This window comes from Notolepis coatsorum, assembly GCF_963971535.1.
Source record: "Notolepis coatsorum genome assembly, chromosome: 12".
NCBI lineage: Eukaryota > Metazoa > Chordata > Actinopteri > Aulopiformes > Paralepididae > Notolepis > Notolepis coatsorum.
In genome coordinates this window covers 32,322,617-32,342,503 of record NC_140176.1, presented here as the reverse complement: position 1 = coordinate 32,342,503, position 19,887 = coordinate 32,322,617, and the positions used below count along the sequence as shown (strand labels likewise).

Genomic DNA, 19,887 nt, shown 5'->3' with positions numbered 1-19,887 from the left:
TGTTTCTTGCCTCCCACAAGCCGGCTGCAATGTGGACTAAGTCATACATAGCACAAGTCCCCTCCGGTACTTGAGGTAACAGCAGTCGCATCTTTTCACCCGCGCAGCTCGATCTCTCAGTGGCGAGGAGTAACGCGTGGGAGGCTCACGCTGCCCCCAACACTTCCTGATTCTACTGCGCAGGCGCACCAACCGACCTGTAGGAGTCGCTGTCCACAACGCCCGATCCCCACCCATCAGTTTCCCACCCCCTAATACGGCCAATGTGTATTAGTACGGACAACCAGCTAAACTGAAAGCAAATGTGGAGCGCTGGGCTCGAACAGGCAAGCCCAGCGTCTCCAGATTTCGTGGTGAGCGCCTTGCCCACTACGCCACGTAGCCGCCCTTTTTTGCAGCCCTAGTTATTCATCTACAGTACAGTGTCTGTTTAATCTCATCCCATTATCTTCTACTAATGTGTCTCTGTGTGTGTGTGTGTGTGTGTGTGTGTGTCTCTGTTTGTGTGTGTGTGTGTGTGTGTCTCTGTTTGTGTGTCTCTGTGTGTCACAGCTGGTCTGATAGACAGCTGTGTGGAGCAGCTGAAGCAGAACCACTCGCAGCTTCACCTGGAGTCCGTTCGCCCGGGCATGGCTGCTCACCGCAGGAAGGTGTGTATTTGTGTGAGTGTCTATGTGTGTGTCTCTGTGTGTGTGTCTGTCTGTGTGTCTGTCTGTGTGTGTGTGTCTCTGTCCTGGCAGCTTGTGGAAACTCAGCGTGTCTGGCCCCCCTGGCGTCATTCCTGCTGGACAGATTGATGATCCACCGTAGACTCAACAGAATACCTTACTGTCCTCCAGTGTCGAGTCACTAACTCTCGAGTCCGAGTCACCAAAGAAGAGCCTGAGTCGAGTCCCCGTTACCCGAGTCCAAGTCATCAAGGTCGAGTCCACTCCACTCTGGCCGTCAAAGAGCTGACATACAAATAAATAAAGGTCTACGTTAAACATAAATGACACAGCGGTCACCATTTCAAAGGGAGTGTATTTACTTTGTGACACAATAGCCTAACAAATGCACTAGCCATCAATAGCTTATGCCAAATGAGATGGGGCCCATTTATTTTTTATAAATAACTGTATTTATCAATTAACAAGTCCGAGTCCTCGTCTGCACCTTCTGAGTCTGAATGCAGTCAAGGCTAGAGTCCAAGTCAGAGTCATTAGTGCTCAAGTCCACGTCTAGTCACGAGTCCTGAAAATCATTCCAGGACTGGTCCTGTCTATGTTGCCGTTTACCGCTTTTGAGCGGATAATGGCGGTGGGGTGGAAGTTGTTTTTTGATATGACTTAAATTTTGTTTAACGCCGATGTGTTGTTGTGTTGCCATCAGGAGGAGAGCCACTTAAAAGAAGTCAAGCTGGCGGCAGAGATCCTGCGGAACGCTCTCTACCTCAACGAGGAATGCAAGGTGGGCCTCTGCCCGTTTAATTGTTTTTTAATGACAATGCCTGCGTCTGTAAATGATTTACCCAAACAAACACAGGCCATGCCTGTTGATCTTAGTGCGTTCAGCCTCCTCACAGCAGGGTTATGGAGACGCTGCAGAGGAGCGGCGGCTGTTTGTTTTCATAGGAGCAAAGTGATGCGTTCCCCCCGCGGTTGGTTACTGTTGACTGAACAGGCCGGCCGTATGGGCCAGCTAGACCAGGCCTCCAGAGTCAGCCTATTCTGGTCGCATTTTGTGACCTATTTTGGAGTCAGTGCGACCCCAAAATTATAACTTGTTATCACACCACACAACACACCACACAAACTAAAACGACCTTCCTCTCCCAAACCGTTCCCACAACCATTTTTTTAATGTTGCATGTATACATTTATTATGTATTATTGTTTTGTATGTTTAAATATCAACATTATCTGGCCATCCAGCAAACTCCTCTGACCTCATCTGGTCTTTCCAAAGACCAAAGTGATGGGACGTGCGTGCGCGCGCACACACACACACACACACACACACACACACACACACACACACACACACACACACACACACACACACACACACTCACACAAAGGGAGAATGGCTTATACTAGCAGACTTAATGATTTTAGAATATTTCAGCTAATGAAGTTAAATGTTTATTATCATCAACTATCCAGTTCGTTTTTATAGTGTAACATTTGGCTACTTAAAATCATTGGAGAGAGAGAGGGAGAGAAAGAGAGAGAAAGGGAGGGTGAGATAGGGAGAGAGACTCAGCCCCTCTCTTCTCTCACTATTGGAACTCGAAACTGATGTTGGAGTATTTCTCCACTGTGAGTGGCGGGTCTTAGGTACCGAAATGTGGCACCGATTGATCTTTTGTAAATACAGAGTTTGGTACCCAACCCTACCCACTACGGGAACGTTTTGGAAACCCCTGTTTTATTGTATGTTAATTGTGCATGCGTGCGTGCGTGTGTGTGTGTGCGTGTGTGTGTGTGTGTGTAGATCGTGGCCACTGATGCTCGCCTGGTGCCGGCGCTCCACGCCCTTTGGCCTTGGCTCCTATTGGACGATCCCGCCATGGAGGCGGCGCTGGAGTTGCTGTGCGTCTACACAGCCGGCTGCACAACAGGTCTGCATCTGTCCGTCCATCTTGTCTCGCCTGGTGTCCTGTGTGTTTGTCCGGGCACTGTGCCTGACCCGTGCCTGCATCTGCATCTGTCTGTCCATCTTGACTGTCTTGTCCTGTCCTGTGTGTTTGTCCGGGCACTGTGCCTGACCCGTGCCTGCCCAAGGCCTGTGTCTGTGGTCAGCGATCTGACTGAGTCATACACCCCCCCCCCTGACTGAGAGCCCCATTGTCCCTGACTGTGGCCGCTGCACAGCATTCTGTCTCACTGTATGAGCCCCAGCGCCAGCTTGCCTGCCTCCTCACAATAGACACAGTGTGAGGGCCCCCAGGGGCCGCCTGCCCGCCTGGCTCTCTCGCTGTGTGTAAGCTTGGCTTGTCTGCTGGCTCTCAGAGCAGAGTGGAAGATGCAGTGGGGAGCCACAAAGCATCCCTCTGTCTCCTCCACAGCATTAATATTCCATCAGAGAGAGGGAGAGAGTGTGTGTGTGTGTTGGGGGGGTAGACAAAACAGAAACAGAGGACATGTACTGTAGCAGAGAACAGGGTGGAGGAGAGAGGGGTATAATTATAGGAAATACACAGTATCATGTTCAATATTTGTATTTGTTTTGTTTTTGCATAATCAAGTGTACACTTTTGCAAATTCAATAATATTAGAGTAGCTGGCCAGAAGCGTAACTAGTAAGAGTAGGTAAGGGATATGTACAGATATAGTACATATATAATACATATGTGTACACCATTTTCTCTAATTGAATAAGTAACTAAACAGATAATACATATGTTTACACTAGGGATGTCCGATATTATCGGCCTACCGATATTATCGGCCGATATCGGCATTAAAATGTGATATCGGTTGATATCGGTATCGGAAATTAAGAGTTGGACAATATCGGTATATCGGTATCGGTAAAAAAGCCAATATCGAGCATCCCTATACACCATTTTCTCTCATTGAATAAGTAACTGTAAACAGAATACATATGTTTACACCATTTTCTCTCATTCAATAAGTAACTAAACAGATAATACATAAGTTTAGACCATTTGATCTCATTCAATAAGTAACTAAACAGGTAATATATGTTTACACCATTTTCTCTAATTCAATAAGTAACTAAACAGAATACATATGTTTACACCAATTTCTCTGATTCGGTTTTGATCCAATGTTTTCATCTCCTGAGGTGACGTGTTGTTGGCATCATTTGGAAATGCACAAACACGAACAGCTGTTTTTATCTTTTAGATAACCATAGAACCCTCGTTACGCTCTCACGCTCCACAGCTTCCAGTGTTGTCTTCCTGCAACAACTCAGGCCTTGCAGGATTTCAGAGCCAGATTTCTGTTTCAGTGGCAGTTCAGTTGAAACAGTGAGTAAAACTAGCAAAAGTAAAAGGTAAAGAAATGTATGATAACCTTTCAAATGGAATTAAATGCTGGAACTTTTCAAGCCAAAGTGAAACATCAGGAGATGTATCACCAAATCCACCAAGAAAATATAACCTTGTAGCATACAAATATATACAATATATATTTGTATATATATTTCATTTCAAGCCTTTATTTAAATTTGAAAGGCAACTGAGGTTTCCCTCATTCACAGTCACGTATAGTGTACATACAGAGATAAACATAAAAAAGCATATAAAATCACAACAATAAGAGAACAAGACAAAGCAAAGAGCAAGGATAACAAATCAACTAAAACACGTACAACTTGATTGACAAATGTTGGAGATCAAGTTTTAAACTATGCAACATAGGGGATAATCTCAAGCTTTAACCTCTTAAACCCTAGGGATATTTTCAGGAAATTTGCCAAAAAATACATACCTAAGTAAATGGAAGATTGATCCACTTGTACAAAGTCCATTTGCATGTTATTGGTATCTAGGGACATATATGGACCTCAGGGAATGTATTCCGTTCAGTGTATTCACAGATATTGTGTCTGTTACTAGGCTTGAGTAAATTGTAATGACCCATCGTTTACGGTGAATAACACCATGCTAACATTGACCAGACGTGAACAATTTAGCTGATTCAGCACCTTCTTGAGATCAAGTGTACAAAAAATCCAATGAAATAAATAAAGGGCAGATGATTTACAGGGGTTTTTGTAGATGCAGTACTGAATTTTGCCATCCGGACACATGCGATTTGGCCAAGTCACACATCTATGGATCGGGCCATATCTCCTCTTTCCAATGGCAGAGTTCAATCTGGATTTAGTACCACCAGGCGCCCCTGACAGGGCAGCAAAAACCGTGAATGAAATGACTAAGTACAGTAACTTTTTTGTAATGCAAAATGATCCACCATTTTTCATCTGATTGAGCCGCGTTTTTTTTCTAGACGTTCACAGAAAGGTAAAGAAACTAACTACGTTCTATTTTATGGCAATAACGTTCAGGTTTGTTCGACCTGTGAGACATAATCATGAAACATAACGATGAAAAATTATTTCACGTCAGACGGCTCCAAGTTTGACAGGGGCTGGTGTGAGCTGGGTAGTTCGAAATGCAAAAGTCCATCGAAAGCCCTCGGTCTCTTCTTTCAAAAGACTACTCACTTTTGGCTGCGTCACTTCCTCGCATCAATATACACCGGTTTCCGACTCAATGTGCTGAGATTTCTATAAACTCATATTTCACTAATAACACTTCAAATCAACATGGTAAACAAACGTAGTGCTGAAAATATACAATTTGACTGCTGTTTTGACAGGGTTAGGGTATTTACTCTTGGCTACATTTGAAAAAGAAACGCAACATTAACACAATAGCCGCAACGCAATATGAGCATCTTATAGCTCTGACGCCACCACTGTAAGCCTATGGAGTCGCTCACCTTCTTTGCAGGGCTATAACTATTTAAATAGTATAGCTATATCTGCATTACTATATGGCCCATTCGACATCGGGTATCTATCGTTCAGGATGTGGGAACGTTATATTTTTCCATTCATACATTGTCGTTTAATACCGTCGTGAATATAAGTATGTTTTTAGAGTTGTCTGTGGTAATTCCTAGAACGCGAGTTATAGGCCCTGATGCATATTATACTTAATCGATTGGCATTTCGTCCCTATACACGCTACAATAAAAATTTCAAATGCATATGATCGGTATATATTATGCTCCATCGTGCATGAAGGAAATGGGGGGGGGGGGGGGGGTGGTCGTTTCTGATTAATTGATTGTCAATAACGGCTTTCTTTAGTACAACATCATACGTTGATCAGATGGATTGCAATCAAAGAAATGGACAATCGAGCTGGAATTAACGTTAGATTCCTCTTACCTCTGGCCGATGATACTGGAGGAAAAATATTCCAATTATTTGATTGCCATCTACTAGATCGTATGTCCATTTGGCAGACACCATAAACTCCAAAAGCATAATGATTCTTGCGTCTCGAAGGCGATTCAATGCACTCGACTGTTCATCTGGATTCACGTTACAAGAAAACTGCGCCGGGACGACATTCACCGATGCACAGAGTCATACTTCCTGCAAAAAGTTAATGCAACATCGCCCGAAATCCACCAGGTGGCGGTATTGGGCCGTTGCAATCGCAGACAGAGTGTCAGAGTTTCCCAGAGCCTTGGTGGATGAATTATGAATGCTAATAGCTAATAAAAGAAATAACGATCACAATAACGAGTTTACGATATTCGATTGGCGGGCAATAACGAGTTAACTCGTTCTTGGCAATTAATGTGTTCATTAATATGTTCTGTATTGATCGATTTATGGCGTGATATGAATCTCGGCCCTGTACCGGACCCGTCAGGCTTAAGGGGTTAAGGACTGTTGGAGTTCATTCCATGGGCTAGACTAGAGGCATCATAGCAACATGCAGATTTACCCTGTTCAGAGCAAACTCAGGGACCTTAATACTTTTATACTTAACAGCCTCCTCTGCTGTATCTTATAATACGAAAATACAGACACATGGGTTTAATGTTGATTTGCATCCAAGCATCAATTTTCCTCTTAAAATGATTCCAAAATTCCACAATATTTGAGCATTCCCAGAAAGCATGAACATGTGTAGCCTTGCCTATATTACATTTTGAACAGATTATAGTGCAATCAGGATCATACTTTGAGTAACATTCACTTTGTCAATGATGGTAAATGGACTGCATTTATATAGCAGCTTTTATCCAAGGCGCTTTACAATTTGTTCCTTACATTCACCCATCCACTCACACATTCACACACCGACGGTGGAGGCAACCATGCAAGGTGCCAACCTGTTCATCTGGAGCAGTTAGGGCGTTAAGTGTCTTGCTCAAGGACACTTTGACACACTGCAGGGAGGAGCGCGAATCGAACCTTCTGATGACCAGGCGACCGCTCTACCTCCTGAGCCACTGATGCCCCTGAATTATGTTACATTGCGTTTCATGAGGCATACTTCTCAACAACCTTTATTTTCTTTGCATTTAATACAAATTGTTTCCCATTCGTCTTGACTTGTTTCAGTCCCTAAATGTAATTCCCAGGAACACCTACTGATGTTGATATCTGTGGCATCTTCTCTTACAGTTTCCCTGCACAAATAACTTAATATAGTTTTTTTGTACAGAGACAGATTTGAGCAGTAATGTTTTCAGCTAATCGCAACCTCCCTTCTATAGAGAGGAACAGAATTAACATAACTTCTTATTTGCATGTATCTAAAAGAAAATGTACATTTGTTCTAATACATGAAGTAGAAACGGTGTCACACTTTGATATTGATGAAGGGCTTCTGGTTCCTTTCATCTCCTTTGTGTGTGTGTGTGCACATGTGGTGTGCATGAACGCTTGTGTCGGTTGCATGAACGTGTGTGGTGTGCATGAGCGTGTGTGTGGTGTGCATGAGCGTGTGTGTGGTGTGCATGAGCGTGTGTTTGGTGCAGTGCTACAAAAATCAATTCCATAAGCAAGAAAAGACAGGAAGTTAAATGCGTAGCACCTGTGAAAGTCTGCAATTGTGTGTGTGTGTATGTGTGAGTGCATGTCTTGATTGTTCCTTTATCCTTCATCTGTGTGTGGGTGGGCGTGTGCGTGCGTCTGTGTGTGTGCGTGTCCGTTCACTCTGATCTCAACTCGGCTCCTCTTTATCCTCCCACCATAAGCTCCCACTGTGAGACGCTACAAATCACTGGTGTCAGACCACAGGGCTGTGAGCAGCAGGTAGTCCTCAGGCTCGTGTGTGTGTGTGTCCCCCCGCAGACCCCCGTGGTCTCCACCGCTGCTGAACATCTCCTGCATGTTCCGTCTTGATCCTCGGGCCAAATATCATATCACAATGTTTTATTCTGATCCCTGTTAGCCGTCACCTAGGCAACAGCTATTCTTCCTGGGGTCCACGTAACGGAACAAAAACATACATTATACATGTACCTATAATTCCAAAGTTTTAACAATAGAAGAGGAAAATAATTAAGTAACAAACATCACGTATTAGACAAGTCTGTTTCTAAGCTGGCCCCAAGCTTTCACTGCACTTTTTTATTTGACTTAAAAAAGAATAATATGGGTATGTGTATGGATATGGCTCCACCATTTTGGATCGGATTGCAATCTATTATTTTGAATACAAATAGACCCACCTGTTCACTGTAAAGTGCCACGTTTTGATATATTGAGCTTTAAACGTTTTAATATTATTATTATTTTTTAGCATTTTTACAGCTTTTATTGGCCACGCAGGACCGACAGAGGAGAGGGCGAACGGGAGGAGAGGTGGGGAGGACATGCGACAAATAACGACGGGAGCTGGGATCGAACCCGGGTCGGCCGCGTAGGTGCGCGAGGCACTATGGTATGCGCCACGAGGGCGCCCCAAGCTTTAAACTTTTAAGTTCCATTTTTTGGAACACACAACCTAAAACCCCTCCCTACCTCCCTCTCCCAAACCATTCCTACAACAATTCTTTTTACATTGCATTGATCCTATTGGATCATTGATAATTAGATCGATGTATGTACCCCTAATGGTGGCAGAGGAAAATGCACGGGGTCACCAAAATCACCTGGGTTCTTCGCCTAGCGGTCGTGGATGTACACAGCAAATTGTAAAAGATTAGAATAGAAAGGACTTCTCATGTTCAAACCCAGGACCTGCGGCGGCGGCAGAGGCCCCCGGTGAATCCATAACATCCCCTGCGGCTCACAGCGCTACTGTACATCCATTATCGAGCACGAGCTCCCTTGTCGTTTTCCTTGCACATCAGCCAGTGTGACAGGTATTTACATGACCTCAGGCTAGCGGCAGCGTAAGCCTGTCGCTGTAGCCTGCCATTCTAGGATTAGCATGCTAACCTTCAGTTGATCAGTAACATTGATCGCAATCTTCAGCTAATTAGTCCCATTGCATATTTGTGTGGTAGCTTGTTTGTGCGTGTTTATAGTAGGGATGCACGATATTGCTTTTTTGACACCGATACCGATAACTTTATGCTCCTCAAGCCGATAACCGATATCGATAACCGATATTTATTGTATTATAAATTTATTTTTAATGTATATATTTTTTTTGATCAACATTTTTTTCAACATGAAACAAAACATATCACAATACAATAATAATACATAAAAAGACTTCCCAGGACAATAACTTAACACCAACTTAAATGTGACCTAACCAGACAACAGAAACAAAAGCCAAGACAACAGTTTTGACTGATAAAGTGACCATATTTATTTTTCCAAATGAAAATTCACAATCCGTCAACAGCTTGTGGTGCATCCAACCTAAGACGCTCAAAGCTTTTTGTTCTTCTTTTTTCAAAGCAGAGCCTTGAAAAAGAGGCTTTGAGTGGACACATCACCACCTCACATCACCACCACAACAACGGGTCACCTGCGGCATCACCACCGCCACAGTGTTGGGGGCCCGCGACGACGGCGCGAGCACGCTTGTACCTATTGACGAGTCGTTTGCTAAATTAAAGAAGTTTGAAAGCCGCTAGCTTTTAAGCAGTCCTTGGTGGTGCAAATTAACCTGGCTACTACGGAGCAATAAGTGACTGCGTATTCAACCAAGGGTTGCATCACAGCCACGAAAGGGGCTAGCTTTGCTTAGCTCCTCGCGTCGCCGTGGGCTTCTAAGTTAACACAATAACAAACCGTCGTGGCGGTGGTGATGCCGCAGATGACCCGTCGGGCTGGATGTATTGCAAGTTGTTGCCCTTTTCCCTCCTTGTGGAACTTCTGCATTGCATTTATTACAAATAGCAAGCAAACTTTTTCCTCTGAAAATCCGAGTACCGACGCGGCCATCTTTGTTGTTAAAACATCCACGCTGCTTCCAGAAACTTGCGTGGTTACGTCACAGCCAAGAAAGGGAGCGCTGGATTTGTGTAAAACGCCCTGTTCCTAAACCACAAGCTGTCAGTCGTACCACAGTACTGACACAACGGGAGGAGCCTACAGTCAAAACAAACGCACTTCATTCCAATTCACCCACACCGCATTTATTTTTACCAAAAAATATATTATATTATCGGAGCTATTAATAACGTTATCGGGTTTATCGGGATGACGTCATAATTGCTGATATCGGCCCGATAATTATCGTGCATCCCTAGTTTATAGTACAGTACTGTCTACAACTGCCCTACACTGTACTCATAGTAATCATAATAATCACAACTACCTACCTCATATACTAGTCTACCCATATAACTGCATGATAGCATGGACAATAGTGCTGTATATACTGTATATATATATGTGTATATATTTACCGCATTGTATATATCAGTACCAATTTATATATTTTATACCCAGTTTAATCACCTGTATATTACTATTGCACTTTACTGTTACATTTGCACTCAGGTTGGATGCCAAACATCATGTTTTCGTTGTACTGTACTTGTGCTGTATGATGCCAATAAATGTGAATCTAATCTATTACTGAATCAGAATTATAAACTGGAGGAGGTGACGTCTTCAAGCAAGCCTTAGGGCTGAATGTGCTTTGCCTCTTTCCAAGAGATAAGAGTGATGATTGACATTGGTAACTCTTGCAGGCTAACCTCCTGCCCTTTGACCTTGAGTATAGATTAACCATACAATAGGTTGTAGGTTCTCCAAGTTATGTGGTCCTTCACCCTGGAACTGAGGAACTGCACAGGATCACACAGCAGAACAAATCCCATCTTAATCAGTATTTGTATCGCTGAAATGGTCTTCCCCAGAGTCAGACAAGAAGCTAGATACCAATTTCCCTTCTGTGCGTACAGTAGAAAGCTAACCGGCTGCAAGCTAGCCTAGTTTAGCACAAATTAATGGAAGTGGATACAGAGCCTAGCTGTTGGCCAAAAACACCTTGAGTTTTAAGCTAGGCTAGTGGTCTGTATCCACTTCCATTAATTTGTGCTAAACAAGGCTAGACGACGGTAAGCACATTTTATATAATATGCGTTTATATAAATGTCACGTTGTCTCAAGTGTCGACTATGAAACGATTATGCTGTGTGAGAAAGATGAGTTTAAACACTCACGGATTGCATTCTCCTTACCCAGCATGCAGTTCTCTGTGCAGCGGTGGTGGTCCCGGCGTGGCCCAAGGTTCCCGAGGGCCCCCCAGTAGCTCCGTCATGAACTCCGTCATGAAGCTGGCGTCGGGAGTGGCCCCAGACAACAGCGTCGTCCAGAAGCTAGCCTTCTCGCTCCTGGCTAACCTGGCCATGTCCCGGGACTGTAGAGGCCTCCTGCAGAAGGTAAGGACCTGCTGTGTGGTGAGTCTGTAGAGGCCTTCTGCAGAAGGTAAGGACCTGCTGTGGGTTGAGTCTGTAGAGGCCTTCTGCAGAAGGTAAGGACCTGCTGTGGGTTGAGTCTGTAGAGGCCTTCTGCAGAAGGTAAGGACCTGCTGTGGGTTGAGTCTGTAGAGGCCTTCTGCAGAAGGTAAGGACCTGCTGTAGGTTGAGTCTGTAAAGGCCTCCTGCAGAAGGTAAGGACCTGCTGTGTGGTGAGTCTGTAGAGGCCTTCTGCAGAAGGTAAGGACCTGCTGTGTGGTGAGTCTGTAGAGGCCTTCTGCAGTCTGTAAAGGCCTCATCTCATTTAACATATGTCAATAAAGTACCACCGTGATCAACCACAGGCTAAATGTACATGATGTATGTTATGTAACTTACAACCATAAGTAATATATTTATGTCTTGTATACGTAATATATTTACGTTTCGTATTGGCAAGGGGAGGGGGGGGGGGGTCTCACCACTAGACCAAGACACCCACCCACCCTGATACTAACACAGCAATACTATGATGATGGTTAGTTTTAATGTTAACCTCTTAAGCTTGCCCCCCATTTTGCAGAAAACAAAAGTGATTTGCATACCTTTTTTGCAAAGTTTAGCTTTATACTTTATTCTTATAGCACATGCATGAGTCTTGTCTCTTTTGAAAGGCAACATTCTGAAGTTGCTAAGACAATAAAGAAACAATTTTCGTCAATACGTTCGCGTGTTATAACGTGGTGAATATGAATATTGTTTTAGCGTGATCCTGTCTAATCCCAGAAAACGATGATATACAGTAAAATGTGATTTTCACTAAAAGCGTTGCCGTTTCTCGCCTGTACACGCTACTATTTCCAAATCAAATATATAAAATAGGTATTATGTTTCATCATGAAAGCATGAAAGGGGGGGGGGGGGTCGTTTTTTTATGCTTTGATCGTCACCAACGGCATACGTTGTGGAGTAACGTTACACACACATGTTGCGATCTAGGTGAAGTCATGGTTGGATCACAGCAGGATTGATATCATATGGTCCTTACCTTCACTAGGATGTACCCCAAAAAGAAGATTCCAATTGTCTGATCATGAGTCCAAGTACCGGTGTCCATTGTGTCGCCAACATAATCCACCACAACAGATGCATCGGAGGCATTTGACGCTTCTCAATGGGATCGCCCGCCTCGCCCGACAAAGAAAAGTGGGACCGGAGACATTTGATCGACGCACAGGCCAAGATATAATGTTCCAAAGGGTGATCATACTGCCACCTGGGTGGATGCGGCCGGTATTGCACTTTGGCATTCTCAGGGTCATTCCCCATGTTAACCCCGAGTCCGTGTGCCTGTAATGAATGGAAATATCTAATAAAATGAAAACCCGACTATACTCGGGTCTGGCGCTGAACGGTCGGCGAGATAACCCAACTATCATCGGGTCTGGCGTCCAAAGAGTTAAGAACATGTTTACTATAAAAGCTAACAGTTTAGTATCTATAATACCGTAATTCCTCTAATAGTAACCGGTATTCAATTAAAAACCGGGTCTCTATTAATGACCGGGTGTGCTGTTGAGCTAAGCAATTATAAGCCGGCCTCCTAATACAAGCCGGGTTTCATGTATATTAGAGTTATTGTTGTTATATGCTGGCCTGGCTATGCTGTAAATACCGTATAATTTTACCAAGAGAGTAAGCCTACCTCAGAATTGTATAAAACGAAGTTATTATTATTATTATTATTATTATTATTATTATTATTATTATTATTATTATTATTATTATTATTATTATTATTATTATTATACCAGTATTGTGATTGCACTATTTTACTTTATTTTACTTTTTTTGACCACCTGTAATTGCACTGTTTACTACCGTATTTCATACAGTACTTGCTTGGTTTCAATAAATGAACCCAGTACATTTTACTAGTTCAAACTGACACAAAATGTTGATTTATTCATTATGATCTGTTTGAAAATTAGAAATATAGGCCTCTCTCTTATACATGCCTCCTCCTAATACAAGCCTGGTATCCGCTACAGTTGAAACAAATACAAGCCGGGGTTACTATTAGAGGAATTACGGTAGTAACATTTCTTTGTTTAAAGTCATGCTGTTCCGAGACAGTTTTTCGTCCTTGCGTGGGGGCGGAGTTATATTTACATGTGAATGAAGGTGAGTACCTCAGAGTTTCGAGCGATGCCCATAATTACATGAGCACATGGGCTTTGTGTTTAAAAAAAAAATTCATCCTCTTCACAATGGACGCACAAACTTTGGCAGCTGCACTCAACAAATACTCGGCATCAGGAACAGCAATTGATGCATGATAATGAACGAGTACATATTGGACTTTGTTATTGTACAACTATGTAACAAGTTGTTGACTTGTAAACATCGGAAGGCCGAAATGCGGGCCGTCACGCACGCTCGCGCACGTCGCGGCACTTTGCACTTGTCTGTCGGCTCCGGGCTGCGTCTCTCCCGATCATTCAATACATTGTTGGAAAGTTAAACTTCTCGCCGTTCGATCGACACCACTCTCAACTTATTGCGTGCTTTCAGTCTCGAGTTACAAGACGAAGCGGGGGCTGATCGCAACAAGAATAATGGATAATTGCTTTCTGGGTAAAGTAGTCATTATGCATAGCAAGAGAAATAGCTCCGGGTTCTTTGAGGGCCTGTAGCTCAGGAATAAATAGTGTGTTATCAGCATGATTCATAAGATGTAGATTGCCTGATTTGTACAAGTGATGGTTTATTTTGGTATGAACCTGTACTTTCATATTATGTAAAACGAATAGGATACTCTAAAGCAGTGATTCCCAACCTGGGGTCCGCGGACCCCCTGGGGGTCCGCCAGGGGGCGCAGGGGGTCCGCCAGACCACAGATGATTTGAGGTCCCTTTTTTTTTGTTTCTTTCAGAGAAATATTTAATTAGCATAGTTTTATCATCAGAAGCATGAATAGTCTCTCCACTACAATAAAAAATAAAGATAAATAAATAAACATCTTTTTTAACATTAACGTTAAAGGAAAACTCCAACATTTTGGGAAATTAGCTTATTTAACATCTTCCCTGGAGTTAGACAAGAAGATACATACCTTTTTTGTCTCTGTGCGTGCATTTTAGCTTTGGGAATAGACGCTCCGTTAGCATAGCTTAGCTTCATCACTGGAAGTGAGTAGGGGCCGGAGCCTTACAGTGCCTTACAGTGTATTGCAAGGTCTGACATTGACCAAACTTGATATGCATGACCTTGGTGGGCTCTAGGTCAACTCCTGAAAAGGGGGTCAATGTCAGACTTTGCAATCAAAAGTTAGGGGGCTAATAACCCTTGCCATAATTTCAGTGTGCCCCCTAACTTTTGATTGCAAGGTCTGACATTGACCCCCTTTTCAGGAGTTGACCTAGAGCCCACCAAGGTCATGCATATCAAGTTTGGTCAATGTCAGACCTTGCAATACACTGTAAGGCACTGTAAGGCTCCGGCCCCTACTCACTTCCAGTGATGAAGCTAAGCTATGCTAACGGAGCGTCTATTCCCAAAGCTAAAATGCACGCACAGAGACAAAAAAGGTATGTATCTTCTTGTCTAACTCCAGGGAAGATGTTAAATAAGCTAATTTCCCAAAATGTTGGAGTTCCCCTTTAACAGTAGGCTACCGGGTAGCCGCTAAAACGCGAATCAGTTGACTGTATCACTTTCCGTAGCTAGCCTAGCACGCTAGTTAACTTTCTCGGCTCGTCTGCAGTCAGCCGCCAGAGGCGAAAATGTGTGACAAACGAAAAGGAGATGACGGCAGCTCATCTGCAAAAAAAGTTAGGACCTACAGCAATCGCGAAAATTACATCACCATGGGCTTCACTGAGGGACCAGACAAACGACCTGAGTGTGTGATTTGTGGAGAAAAGTTGGCAAACTCGAGCCTGAAGCCCAGCAAGCTGAAGAGACATCAGGCGTCTAAGCACCCAGAAACCGTTGGGAAGGATCCGGACTTTTTTCGGAGGAAAGAACAGTCTCTCAAGGCGAACAAGCCCGTTGATGTTAGAGTAGCGTGGAGCAGGGGTGGCAGTGATTTACAGAAGGCTACCGAAGCCTCCTTTGAGTGTTCGCTTTTAATTGCAAAAGCAAAGAAACCGCACAATATTGGCGAGCAGCTCATCAAACCAGCCTGCATCAAAATGATTTAGAAACTGTGCGGCCCACAGGTGGCGGATAAACTAAAATCAGTACCACTCTCGAACAATGTAGTGAAAGACCGAATTGATAAGATGTCAAGTGAGCAGCAGCTGTCAGAAAAGCTTAGAAAGGGTCCATTTGCCATACAACTTGATGAAACTACAACTGTCGCAGACGAGGCTGTGCTCATCGTTTATGTGCAGTATATCGAAAATGAGGATCTGAAGCAGGACATTCTCATGTCAGTCAACCTTACTACCACCACTCGAGGTGAGGATATTTTTACTGCAGTGGATTCTTACTTCATTCAACATAAATGCAAACTGTTCACCATTAGAGCCTGATTTGAGAGGATGAATACAGGATTTGAATATTGGCCAACATTTTGAAATACATATGGTGCAAGATGAGATTTGTTGATTGAAGGCACAAGTCAAAGAAGCATGGTGGGTCTAATTATGATGCATATGCCTGTGTATAAGCAGTTTGTTATTAAAATGAAAAAGTATTAAAATGACAAAAAAATAGTATTTTATGGTATTTTATTAGGAGGGGGGTCCAGGAATTTCATCAGAGATGTTTTGGGGTCCCTGGAGGAAAAAAGGTTGGGAACCCCTGCTCTAAAGGGCCCAGAATCTGTGCTGGGTCACAATCATAAAATAGCTCATACCTCAGAGGGTTAATCATCTAGAAAAAAGACTATTTTACAAGATTCAAATTAGAACATCTTCTTGAAACATTCTCACGTATAACAAACATTTTTGAAACCTTACATTCTGTACTTTCACAATCTGTAAAAATCTGGAAAGTGAAAATGGAGACATGTGGCATCAATCGCTGGTCGCGGTCACATATTTTATTCATTTATCATTCATTTATCATTTATTTAGTCTTTTCTAAATACCTTGATCATACACTATGGGTATGGTACTCTGTCAATGCCAGAAATAATAAAATAAATAAAGATAAATAGATTAGTAAATTACTGGACTGAGGGGAGGTCACTGACGGTACATTACCGTTCTGATTTATGGAACCACCTCTTCACAACATTGTTATTCTTCCACTACGGTATAATCCTGTCACACCCTGCATGCAGTCTGCAGATTGTTCCGTCTGCTATACCTGAGAATCCCACGCTTTCAGTAGAAAACACATACGTATATATATCTGCCTCTCTCTCGCTGCCTATCTCTCTCTGTGCCAAAAAAAACTCTAGTTTCTCACCAAGCAGTGGTTTCCTGCCCAATTTTCCGCCGTCTTCAATCAATATCTGAAATGAAAGATAAAATAAATAAAATACTAACTTCATACTGTCTTACTATTATGCACTTTGCTACTAAGTAGTCTACCTTGTCTATATTACTACCTACTATGCTAATATATGTATACTACTATGTACTATGCAACTATGCCTACATTACTACCTACTATGCTAATATATTTATACTACTATGTACTATGCAACTATGCCTACATTATTACCTACTATGCTAATATATTTATACTAAAGCAACTATGCCTATATTACTACCAGTACCTACACTACTATGCACTCAAGACTGTAGCACTCAAGTTCAACACTGTTTGATGAACATTGTTACCCAGCTGAAAGAGTTGTACCCTTTCTGCTGACTTGTTCCACAGAACTTGTAAGTCGCTTTGGATAAAAGCATTCAGCTAAATTACTAAATGTTCCCGTTCTCTGTGAACATGTTCCAAGCCAGACGCAGAGGAAGTGTCCGGTCTAAGTCTGACCCTGTCTCACCACATCTCCCTTTGTCTCTGCCGCTTACAGAGTAACTTCCTCCAAGCCTTCCTGTCCGTGCCGGTGTCTAAGGCGGCTGGCGGTAAGGCATCGGGTGGCGGTGGCCCGCTGGGCCCGTGGCTCAGGCTGCTGCTCAGCCTCTCCTTCTGGGAGGACGGTCAGCAGAGCCTCCTCAGGACCGGAGCCCTGGAGCTGCTGGAGCTGCTGGCCGACCTGGCTGCTCACAGACGCCACGCGCTGCTCATCCTGCACAACCTCTGCTTCTGCTCCAGCAACAAGCCCCACGTCCTGGCCAGCGGTACGAGACAGGGGAGGGGCAGGGGGAGGGGGAGGGGCAAGGGGAGGGGCGGGGGAGAGTGAGAGTGATGGAAGTGCAGGGTTTTGAGAGAATGCTGAGATAAAGATAGCGGAACATTGACCAGATTAGATTAGATTAAAATGTATTGTCATCATACAGCACAAGTACAGTACAACGGAAAGAAGTTTGGCATCCAACCAGAGTGCAAATTTAACAGTAAAGTGCAACAGCAATATACAATGTACAGGTGATTAAACTAAGTATAAAATATATAAATTGGTAATATTGCTAATCAGATGTATGTACAGAGTTGTATTATAAATATGTACAGCAATACAGGTATAAACCTGTATAAATCAGCCAGCTCCAGATCCCTCGTATCAAACAGTCAAATCTGCCCATATTCAAGACTGGTGATGAAGGGAATCTGGGTATTTCGCAGTTGCAGCACCGAAACTCTGGAACAAGCTCCCACTAAACATAAAATCTGCAAGCACTCTACAGACTTTTAAGGCCATGCTCAAAACCCACCTTTTCGCCATAAAAAAATCTTTGAGCTAGTTTTGTGTTGTAGTTGTAGGTATATTATGTCCGTCTGTTCTCTGTCTGCTTGGTTGTCCTGCATGTCTTTTTTCTGTTTTCCTATTGTTCCTGTCTTTCTGTTTCTCTTCTTTCCCCGGCTGCGACCCGGGCCGATGTAACTATTGGTTGAGGGGCGCAATATAAATAAATGTATCGTATCATATAAAGACACTATGGTAGTAAGTCTTACTGGCATGCACTGTAACTAGTAAGAGTAGGGAAGGGATATGTACAGTTATAGATATAGTATCTACAGATATGCAAAAAGATTATATGCAGGTATGTACAGTAGGGGTGTAACTGTACACGTATCCGTACCGAACCGTTTCAGTAGTGGACCTTCTGTTCAGTGCGCGCTGTGTACCGAACGAATGCAACGGTACGTTAACCACTAACGAAACGCTCTGGCAGAACTTTTTTTTTAGTGCAGAATTTAATTCAAAACTCCCAAATTCACCCCTTCCCAAAATATAATTCAGCCCTCGCACAACACTGAGAGATTACCTGTAATTTAGCATAGCCTCATAGTGTGGTGAACACACCCACACACACACGCACGCATTCACGCACGCACACACACGCTCTCTCTGAGTGCGTGAGGTGGAATTGGTGCTAGATTGAGTAGGGGCTGTCTCTCGGAGATCAAATTAATGATAGTTTACGGCATATAGAACGGACATTCATACAGCATAAACATGAAGCGATATCTTTTCCTTGGCATGATATATGATTTCTGAAGAATGTTCTCTGCCGGCACAATCCACCCTAGGACGTGCCAGGTCACATATGTCTATTTACTACCTACTAAGATAATATGTCTATACTACTACTCAAGCACGTGAGTGTAGCACACAAGCTCAGCACTGCTAGACGAACAATACGACTGACCCTTAGAGGTGCACCTTCCTGCTGACTGATGTTCACAATTTGGAAGTCGCTTTGCATAGAAGCGTCGGCTAAATGACTACGTGTAAAATATAAATGATGATATGTGGTTACAATCTGTTGATTTGCGGGGACGATGTTTCAACAGGGCTCTGTGAGCAAAGCGACATTTAGTCTCTTCCACCCTCCAACAATATGCTTTCTGTGTGCTCTCATGAATGCTGTGCTATAAGCGTGAATTCCTCGTCGTTCTGAGTGGTAAGATAAGGGGCGCAGATACCATCTGCCGAGTGTCAGGGAGTTGGAATCAACATGCCAGTGAAGTTGAACCACGCGCCCCGAGCCCCAGAACTGTCCCAAAACTTTGTTTTATTATATCCCAACACGGTCTCATCAGAAAACAGAAATTAAGGAAAATCGTTGCATAATGTACGTTATGTTATAGCCATACGTAATTGATTTATTATTGAATAAGTAATATATTTACATTTTGTATCGGCGAAAGTTACTCGGACACATTATACATTACATAAACGTAACATGTATAATACACTCAAACCGCTATCTGGACAGCAGCATCTTGATCTGAGCGTTAAACAAGCTATTTTAAGTAAATAAGAGTAGTACTAAAACTCTGTATGATGGTATGTACAATAATGCTGTGTATGTATATATATTAGGGATGCTCGATATTGGCTTTTTTACCGATATACCGATATTGTCCAACTCTTAATTTCCGATACCGATATCAACCGATATCACATTTTAATGCCGATATCGGCCGATAATATCGGTAGGCAGATAAA

The 19,887-nt window shown here is 43.1% G+C and overlaps 2 protein-coding genes across 2 annotated transcripts in view; one reads left to right on the top strand and one right to left on the bottom strand.

Moving 5' to 3' along the window:
* The window catches only part of dok6 (docking protein 6), a gene marked incomplete at both ends in the record, with an annotated part of 666,878 nt that overhangs the window by 349,896 nt on the left and 297,095 nt on the right, over positions 1-19,887 (bottom strand). The window lies entirely within an intron of this gene.
* rttn (rotatin) overlaps positions 1-19,887 on the top strand; it is a 213,431-nt gene that overhangs the window by 181,468 nt on the left and 12,076 nt on the right. The window contains exons 43-47 of the mRNA XM_084326661.1: positions 553-650; positions 1,372-1,449; positions 2,476-2,602; positions 11,143-11,339; positions 17,347-17,614. Coding sequence (XP_084182787.1) covers positions 553-650; positions 1,372-1,449; positions 2,476-2,602; positions 11,143-11,339; positions 17,347-17,614 — 768 coding nt within the window. The remainder of the gene's footprint in view (positions 1-552; positions 651-1,371; positions 1,450-2,475; positions 2,603-11,142; positions 11,340-17,346; positions 17,615-19,887) is intronic.